We start from the raw sequence: 9,896 nt of genomic DNA, 5'->3' as shown, positions 1-9,896 counted from the left end.
CTACTCTTAGAGCATCGCCAACAACTCTTCTATCCCATCCTCTATCCTAAAAATAGATGATGAATATTAAAAGTAGAGCTCTAACAAAACATCAATCACATCCTTTATTTTTAGATGTCATCTATATCTGGAGAGAGAAACTCTATATTAGATGTTCTCTCTCCATCCTCTAAAGAGTTATGAACGATTTCATATATGGATAATTTACTGGAGTACAAACAAATATGAAGGATGAAACTGTTTTAGATGATCATCCAAATGAAGATATGGACGACCAAATTTAGATAAGTTGTTGGCAGTGGCGAACCTACATATTGTTTCCTGGGGTCCTCAGACCCCGGGTAAATTATCCAATTCTTACTAAATTATATCATATTAATTAGTGTACAAGTATAAAAATTAGATAATTAGTACGTATTGGAGCCTCGGTAATTTCTGTTCTGGGTTCACCACTGGTGGTTGGGGATGCTCTTAGGCGTGATCTTATAACTAGCTAGCTAAAGGTTACCGATATTTTTTTTTGTTTCAGGGTTAAGGTTAGCTACCAGTCTTATGAACAAACGAGACATCTTTTTCAATGTACATAACGGTGAGGGGCAGCAAACAAATCAAGTACGCCCAGCGAGATTTTTATGTCCGGTTGCTCTCGCCAGTTTCGATCTCGTTCAAGAATCATTGTACCCTATCACACTTTCTCCCTCCCTATCTCCATCACTGTAATTAACACTGGACAAAATCCTATCATTAATACGATATGGCCAATGGAACAACAAGCTAGATGCATGGCATGGCAGCGATCGATGAGTAGATCGGATGACAAAATGTACAACATATGACGTCGAAACAGTAATGCCTTTGTGCAGCACTGGGCATGCAATTATCTGGCCAGTGGTGGCCACCACCAGCAGAATATATAAATCATCTTTTTTTCCTTTCAAGTGCCTCTTGTTAAATTGCCCACCATGTGTAAAGCTCTATCATCATGCTGCTCAACTTTTTGAGTAGCAGTACCTCGGATAGCTTAGCCACAACCGTGCATATATAGCAGGTTCATTCCTTCTACCACGTTCTTCCCAGTTAAACTAGTTAACTCAAGTTGACTAATTTTGACTGACAGACTTGAAAAAAGAATCCTTTGAAATTTTTTGAGTCGTCTCTAAACTCTTTTCTTTGCCTCATCTCGAACGAATTCACTTTTATTCCTTATTATTGTTGAGACAATTGAAAATCGTGTTTACTTGTTCCGGAATCCTTTATCTTTGATTTGTGAAATCCTTGGGTTTAAACATTAGTTCGGGAATTCTTATTTTTTTTTCTTTCAAAAGAGTAGCAACATACCTTTTTTTTCTTATTTCCTTCGATCGATAAAGCATCTCCCTCTTCTATAGAAATCGAATATGAGTGATTGATTCTGATAGACTTTTAATCGAAAGAGTTATTTTCCCGTATCTTCCAAAATTGGACTTTCTTCCAAAAAACATACGTGTGTTGCAACCGAATCGAAAGGGAAAAAATTAAACGGAGAATTTATATTCATGTTGGAATTTGATGTCTTCTCCTTAAAATGATTTCTTGATAGCTCTCTTTATCATGAAGTGAAGCGTGATCAAGAGCTGGCAGATGAGCTCGACAAGATATTGGGTGAGCGAACTGTTACAAGAGGATCACATCCGGTCACTAGAGTGTAGAGCAAATCAATATATTGCACGTACGATTCCCAACGTACTAAACGGTGTATTTTTTCTATCTATATTAAAGATCATCATCTTACATTTCTCGAATAGATTTTTAACTTTGTACTAGCTAATTCCATTAGTTATATCATTAAATAGCTATCAATGAAATACACAAGTTTCTATGGTACTTACTCACTAACTTTTTCATAGAGTTAGTGTATTCTAGGTCAGTGTGTATGGTAAGCGCTATTGAAAGATAATGTAAAACAGAGGAAATAACAACATAGAGTAGAAAGGGAGAGGAACAGAGAGTGTTTGCCGTGGGTCTCAAAAAAAGAGAGTGTTTGCCGGTGTCATTCTCAAAGTAAAGTTTTCTTGAGATTTCTGCAGGCTAGAGGAGGCTACAATGAGAATTTTAGGAACACGTACTGTTTTAAACTATTCAAAATTAATGCTCACGTTAGAAAATTTGTATAGGACTTAGATTATCCTACACATCCACCTGCCTTTTGTTCTAGGCCTATATACAGTCATATATATATAATTATTAAATAAAAAATAGAGACCTAAAGAATATTTTTTATTTGTCCCTTTTACCAAACATGTTTTAGTTGTAATATGTGCAACCATCTATAGCCACATAATCTGTGTTTAAGAGATGCTTTCAAATATATTGCATCACAACTCACATTCTTTTTTTTTTAAAAAAATATCGACACCTAAACTAGTCAAAGTAGGTGTTTCCATCCTATGAAAATAATGTAAAGTGCTATATATCTATCATTCCACATAGTGTTAATTAGTTTAAGATAGAACTTCACAAACAGAAACATGAAATATCATTGGGGAGTAAATCGAGCCAAAAGATACCTTAGGTATTAAATGTTGAATAGTCACACAGTGGCGGTGGAAGAGCAAAGGACCTAGGATATAAGTGGGAGAGCCCCTCAACTCACTGGCTAGCTTTTGAGGTGGGAAGACACTTTATGATCCTACGTTAAAGTGGTGTAGCTAGCAGAATATTTAACTCAAGGGAGCAAAATAACATTTTACTGAAGATTGTTACACAAAGCAGAAAGATCACTTAACTCACTTGGGAGCATGTTGGGGGGAAGTACTAGAAGTTTATATCACTTTGAGAGGAAAACAATATTAATGTTGAAGTATTCTTTAAGGAATTAAATAACATACTTGGTGTGGAAAATTGTGTTTTATTAGTTCAGCTGTGGGTGATAAACAGTAGAGGAGTCAATGAAGCTTATCAAAAATATTTTTTTGGTAAAACTTCTGCAGCTATATTATTCACAATTTAAAAGCTAATTCTACAAAATAAATTATAATGAAAATATGTCTCTAATTCTAATTAATACTCCCTCCATTCTTTTTTATGACATTGTTGACTTTTGAATCTACGTACGTCTGACCGTTTATCTTATTCAGAATTTCAATGCAAAAAATGCAAAATTATAAGCCATACTTAACATTTATATAATAATAACTTATATTATAACAAAATAATTAATAATTATATAATTTTTTGAATAAGACGAATAGTCAAACATGAATCTAAAAGTCACTGTGTCATATAAAAAATGGAGGGAGTATTAAATTTCAAATTTTAAATTTTAGTTGCACCTGATAAGCCAACAAACAGAATCAAGACAAAGGTGATACTGTCCAGTCCAGTAGTCGATCCGCTGCCACTTGCTTTGTACTATTTATTGAAAAAAGAATCGTCCCACCCCGATTAGAAAATAGAAACACAGGAAGTTACTACTAGTAGTTCTACTACTACTTTAAGAAAAGAAAAATGTAAGCCAGGGTGCCCTAATTTGGTCGAAACCATGATACGCTAATTACCACATGAACGATGTCCCCATCGTACTACACATCCAAGCCCGTTGCCATTAAATACTGGCCTCAGCTCGAGCTTAGTTCTATCAATCCTCCCCTCCTTTCCCAAGCAAATCATAAGGAAGCTAGCTTCTTTCATGGATATGTGTGCTATCTCTTCATGCCCTAGCTAGCCATGCCAGCTAATTAATTAACAACAATTAATTTTATTCCATCATCTATATATGTGCGTTCTCTGCCTGCCTAGGCAGAAAATAGAAGCCAAAATGTGCAGAAAACGCGTCGACGGTGACACCCACCCCGCCACCGGCCGCCGGCCAGCGGTGGAGGCCATTGGAGGTCGCCGCCGTCGCCGCGACGAGGAGGAGCTGGAGGAGGAAGAAGATGAGTACATGCAGTTCGAGGAGGAGTTCCTGATGTTCTGCGCGAGGGAGGAGGAGAAGATGGCCGCTGCTTCTTCACTCCGATCTGCAACTGCTGTCACAGGTATCTGATGCCAAGTATTTTATGTATTTTTTAGAAAAAATCTCTATGTTTTTCTGGGTTAATTTGTGCCCATATAAGCGTGGTTGAAATACCATGAATCTATTAAATATTATATATAACGTTTTCATTACCATCTGCTAACTAGGATATGCTGGACTATATATATCTATATACCTACTGGTGTTTGGGAGAATATTTTCCATGAAATTTTGTACACCTTTTGGTTTATGGATGTTCTTGAGCCAGGTGAAATAATAATTAACAAAGCAAGTACTTGATATGCTTTCATATGTATTTTAATTTGTTGATGGTGTATAAAACTGGAAAACCTGAGATAATCTGATACAGCATGAGCACTTACATACCAAGCTTTGTATTGTGTGCATGATTTTGGTGACATATTGAAAAAGGGTCTAAAACGGTTGGTTGAATCAAGGGAATGCAAATATACTATTATATGAAGCGCAGATGATTAATCACATGATATTCAAAGCAATTCCCATAGAAATATTATATGTACTGCATAGAAGCTACACTGACTTGGGAAGAGAGGTGTGTATATTTCAAGTTCCCATTAATATTTGTGGCCGGGTTTGGATAAAAATCTAGCATGTTCCTTCCAGAAAAAATATGCACCACCGGCAGATCTGCATATATATAGTTCTCTCAGTTCCATGTTTAGATCACCCTTTTTGCGCTAACAAATATAATTTCCATGTACTACAAAATATTGCAACACTTCTCTTCTTAATTGCATACGATCAATTAATCTATAAACCAAAACAAAAAAATAAAAATTAATACTTTCAATTATTTTAATTTGCATGATTCCCAAGAGGTAGGAAGATAATACATGAATATAGAATTTTTTCTAAAAATTGGATCCAAGCTAGCATGTTCTTGAAGGAATAAAAAACATAGTATTACAATAAAAATAGATGTCTATCTCACAACAATCACAAAGCATTATCCGAAAAACAAATCGTGCTGTCAAGCACCATACACTCAATTGAAAATATCACAGATAATACATGATTATGGATTCACCAGGATGTATTTATTTTTTGATATTCTCCCTCCTTTTAAATATTAAAATTTGACCACAGATTCTTTTACAAAAGAAAATTAAAAGTACACGTTGTTAACTAAGTGTTCTGCATCTTAAACATAGTCCCAAAACTTTGATGCATTATGTTGATGTTCGAAGTTAGAAGTGTATAGTCAATAATGACAGTTACTTGAAATCAGAGAAAAACCTGAGAGAGCATCTTATTGGATCGGAGCTGGTAGTACTGGCAGACAAGTCCTTTTGTTTTGCCCATGTAACTTTATCGGAGCAAATTTTTTGGCTCACGCCCGTCACAGTCGAGCCTTCTTACTGGCTAATATTCAGCCTCTCTCTCTCTCTCTCTCTGCTTCTGAATGTTCATTTGCTAGGATTATTCCTTTCCAATCTTATTGGAAACACCGTTTCTTTTTTTCTTTTTCTTTATTGCTATCATTGCTGACCCATCAGTTTGCCAAATTTGAACAAAGTTTGTTTTGACAATAGTTTTGTTCGGACCCTTTTTGGTGCATATGATTCTAAAAAACATATTTAGAACGGATGACCAATGAGTTTTTTTTACCCATAAACATGGGTAACAGTTTAGATCGAGAATTTTATCTTAGGTATGTACTGCTGCCTTTTGTAATAAACGGTTCTCCCGGTATGGTTGTACCATCTTTAATGTATTCGTCTGATATCAATAAAAAGCTTCCCTTAATTATCTTAAAAAGAATTGCTTGATACAGCCAAGAAGCCGCGGCTTGAAAAACCAACCAAAGATGAGGAGGCCGCGTCGGAGAAGAAGAGCACTGGAGGCCGCCGCATCGGCGGCAAAGCCAGACGGCGGCCGAGGAAGAGCAAGCACGGCTTCCGCGGCGTCCACCAGCGAACGTACGGGCGGTGGGCGGCGGAGATCAGGGACGTCATCAAGGGCAGCCGCCTCTGGATCGGCACCTACGAGACGGCGGAGGCGGCGGCGCGGGCTTACGACGCCGAGGCCCGCAGGATCCACGGCCCCGACGCCTGGACCAACTTCCCCCCGCCACCGCCACCGCCACCGCCACCGTCAACTCCACCACCGCCGCCGCCGCCTCCACCGCCGTCTCCGGCTGTCACCAGCAACACGGCCGAGCCTGCTGTGGCTCTTCCGGCAGCCGGCGAGCCAGCAGCGGCAGCAAAGGCGCCCGTCCCGGCGGTGCTGGCCCGTGCACTGGAGGCCACCAACGGCTGGGAGTTCGAGCCGTACAGTATGGGGCTGCTCGGCACCGTCTCTGGGATGCTGGCCTACGGCGGCTACGACGACGACGACGAGCCGGAGGAGCTGATGCCGCCGGGCGACGACGGCGGCTGCCTCTGGCTGTTCTAGCAAGCTAGCTCATCGGTGTCTGAGCTTGCTAGCATCAATAACGAGTGAGTGCTCTGTACTTCCTGCTGTCGCCATGCCATCGTATGTTCGTAGTATCGTACATCGTAATTCTACGTATCTACATCTCCACGTACGTACTACCACTCGCTATATACATGTACCCAGCAGTTATATCGTATGTGTGTACGATGGAGCTCAGGCTGCTTAATTAGCTCCATTAAACACAATTAAATAATGCGCAGCCATGGTTATATTTATGAACATGCATGTATCCTTGCTAAAAACATAATGTAAAATTATTAATACGATGCTGGCCCCTTTGTGAAGCTGACCGTCATTGGCTGGGGATAGGTTTGCTAGTGGTTATAAATAGTTCTTTTTATCTAAACCTATGGTTTTTCACCACCAATTTCTACCTATATGATTTGTAGGCTATATTTTTTTAAAAAAACAATTGTTTATATGACTATATATGAATCAAGCGCACTATTGATGAACAGAGCAAAATATGCTTTCGAAGTTAGTAAAGTGTGTAACGTACACATAGAGCAGAAATGATCTAAAGACATGTCTAGAGTAGCGGCTATTTGGAGGCTTGCCTTAGACATGACAGAAAATGACCTGTAGGTAGGGTTAGTCGTGGGGCTGAAAAAAAGCTAAATGGTTAGGAGACAGAGATGTGATGGCTAATATAATAGCGTCAGTCATTGTAAACGAGAGATACAATGCATGTGAAGGTGGAGTTGACTTACTAGAGAAGATAGAGAATATGATGACAGTTTAATTAAACAAAGTGTAATTAGCTTAAAGGGTGTGCAACAAAGACAAAGAATACATAAACAAAAGCTTTATAGATGATGTGCCAAAAATACCAAAGCCAACAGGTAGATATATAGCTGGATAGGCTTAGGGCATGCTATGTACTGGTACGTATGTTTGGGGAGTATGAAACAAGAGGGGGTATTGGGACGATAGTTATTTCATGAATACAAAATATCATGTTAGATAGACCCTGGTTTTGTCAAACCATGTATAATAATTACTAGAGTAAATTTCAGAAATCAAGATGTACTTTGATCAAATTATCACAAAATTACAGATTTAGCAACAATTTTACTAGAAAACTATAGATTTAAGGTCTTGTGTCTTAAACTATAGATTAGTGGTGAAGATATCAAAAAATACCAGTTTTAGAGTTGTACTATAATCTATTTTAAGTTACGAAAGTTGTAGTTTTGGGATAAAAGTGATGTTACATAGTTTTGTAAAATTTACTCTAATTACTACGGTGAACGTATGCGTCTTAATACCAATAAAACATTGTCTAGCTCTAGTAATTGGTTTTAATTAAGGGGTTTTTGAATGGTGGATCTACAAATGGTGGCAGTGGTAACACGGCGCTTTGTTTATATCTCTGATCGTACTCATCATTTTAGAAATTTTAATTTTTAAAAATTTCAATTTATACTTCCTAAATATAAAGATTATCATCTGGAAGAGAAATAACCCTATTTTCTAATATTTTTTTTGATAATATCAGTATTAATATCTACGGTAAATAAAGATAATGTACACCGCCAATTTTTATGGACATGTGTTTTAATTTAATCTAGAGTCATGCATGAACCATATCATTCAAAGTAATTATGTCAATGTAATTTAATTAGGACAATTATTCGTGGAAAGGCTGGTCAAACTGTTCATGTACTGTATCAAACGTACGATCGAGAGTCCTCGGAAAGAGACCCATCGAGCTAATTCAGAGTGGCAGCGTACGCTTCGTCAGGCTTGAGATTTTGAGCTAGGAGAAACTAACAATTTTAACACAATACAAGTATTACCTCGGACCAAAATAAATATACGAGCATATTCTTAATTTAAACTAAATAAATATACTTATTATAAGACGGTGGAAGTCGTATTTCTTCGTCATGTAATTAATTTCTCCAATACCCACAACACAAAGCTGCTTGTTTTTTTTTTTTTTGAGTGAACACAAAGCTGCTTGTTGACCGTTACAAAACTATATATAAAAGAAAAAGTAATTTCCATGGTGAGAACAGTAGTGTTGTTTTTCTACGGATTAAATGTATATTATAAGACTTTTTAGCCTTATCTAAATCCATTCATTGATGAATGTATATAATTTATATATGTGTCTAGATTCATTAGCATCCATGTAAATCTAGAAAATGTTACAAATTCTTACATTACGAAACGGAGGAAGTATTAGCTTTTGATATATGGCTGCGCTAAGTTCAAAGTGTAATAACATTACACTGGAAAATAACTGATAGTTAATGAACCAGGGAGCACGTAAGTCCGCTTAAGTCAGTGACACACATACTGATGCTCCCCCGGTTTCAAACTATTTCAGTGCTAGGCTAAACATTGACTATACATAAAAAATTGAGAAGATTGATTTAGTAAAAATGATGTTATTACATATATTATTATGAAAATATCATATGCAGCCGTTTTATGTAAAATAAATTATGTTCATGAATATTAATATTTGTCAAAGTGGAAACTAAAAAATGTATCAAAATCTAAAGTTAGCAATATATATATTTTGGAATGAAAGCAGTATATAAATTTCTCGCACAAAATATATACACTAAATTTTGTTTTGCTCCTACAAAAATAAATGATTAGGGGTCTTTATGTGAAACCTATCAATCGTCAGAACTGTAATAATACTAACCCCTGACAGCAGGTTCACAGGCTCCTCGATAACTGGCCGGACCATCGATGTATCATATGACCTGCAACTTTTCCTTCCTATTTATTGTCATAAGTCTATATTTTAACTTTTTATCTTAAAAACTTTTCCTTCCTATTTATTGTCATAAGTCTATATTTTAACTTTTTATCTTAAATCTAGAGCTAATTTTAGTTTTTTTCATCTTAACTTATTTTTCAGTATTTACTTTTAGATCGCTAACAATATGTATGTATATGAAAGTTTTATTTATAAAATATTTTTTATTTGTAGATATATGCAGTTTGTCTTTTTTTTTTCCAAAAAAGTTAAACAATATCCCCTATATAAATCCACTGAAAATCATTGTGACATAATATGATTTGTTTTCTTGTAATCATCATTTGTAAGACAGGTACCTAGGATGTTCTTCAGTTGAATTAAAAAAACAAAGATTTATGTTGACAGAACAATGATTTAAGCAGCATATATATGATTGAGATATCAGAATATCCTTTTTACACCCTTATATGCCACTTACAATACACAGTGGCGAAGCTGCTTGAAGGAAGGTGCTCCTAAGAACTCTTTGGAAAAAAATTTTAACTAAGGTTTATGAATTTTCACCATATATTCATTCCTCCGATCCAAATTTAAATACCCGTGGCACCCCTCTATTTCGCTCTAGCTTCGTCCCTGACAATACATGTGTTGAATAAGTGTGAAAACTGTAATTATTTTAGGGCAAGGCAAAGAACTGCATAT

General features: G+C 36.5%; 1 protein-coding gene across 2 annotated transcripts; it reads left to right on the top strand.

Annotated features, from left to right (window-relative positions):
- Positions 1-3,665: 3,665 nt before the first annotated feature.
- LOC102716556 (ethylene-responsive transcription factor RAP2-12-like) lies at positions 3,666-6,742 on the top strand. Of its 2 annotated transcripts, none has more exons than XM_015842805.2 (2): positions 3,666-4,016; positions 5,811-6,742. In XM_015842805.2, the coding sequence occupies exons 1-2, from the start codon at positions 3,755-3,757 to the stop codon at positions 6,428-6,430; spliced, it is 882 nt and encodes a 293-aa protein (XP_015698291.2). In that variant the 5' UTR covers positions 3,666-3,754; the 3' UTR covers positions 6,431-6,742. The 2 variants fall into 2 exon arrangements, with proteins under 2 accessions (XP_015698291.2, XP_040385638.1); XM_040529704.1 differs by having other exon boundaries at positions 5,796-6,742.
- Positions 6,743-9,896: the final 3,154 nt, after the last annotated feature.

The sequence above is a fragment of the Oryza brachyantha genome, chromosome 12 (genome assembly GCF_000231095.2).
Source record: "Oryza brachyantha chromosome 12, ObraRS2, whole genome shotgun sequence".
Taxonomy (NCBI): Eukaryota; Viridiplantae; Streptophyta; class Magnoliopsida; order Poales; family Poaceae; genus Oryza; species Oryza brachyantha.
The sequence above is the reverse complement of the archived record's forward strand: the minus strand, read 5'-3'. Positions and strand labels throughout refer to the sequence as shown.

What these genes read in the sequence shown, in the direction of transcription:
- LOC102716556 (XM_040529704.1), top strand. Translation starts at nt 3,755, where the DNA reads ATGTGCGTTCTCTGCCTGCCTAGGCAGAAAATAGAAGCCAAAATGTGC. An exon ending in ATCTGCAACTGCTGTCACAG is followed by an intron (nt 4,017 to 5,795) that starts GTATCTGATGCC and finishes TATCTTAAAAAG; the next exon opens with AATTGCTTGATACAGCCAAG.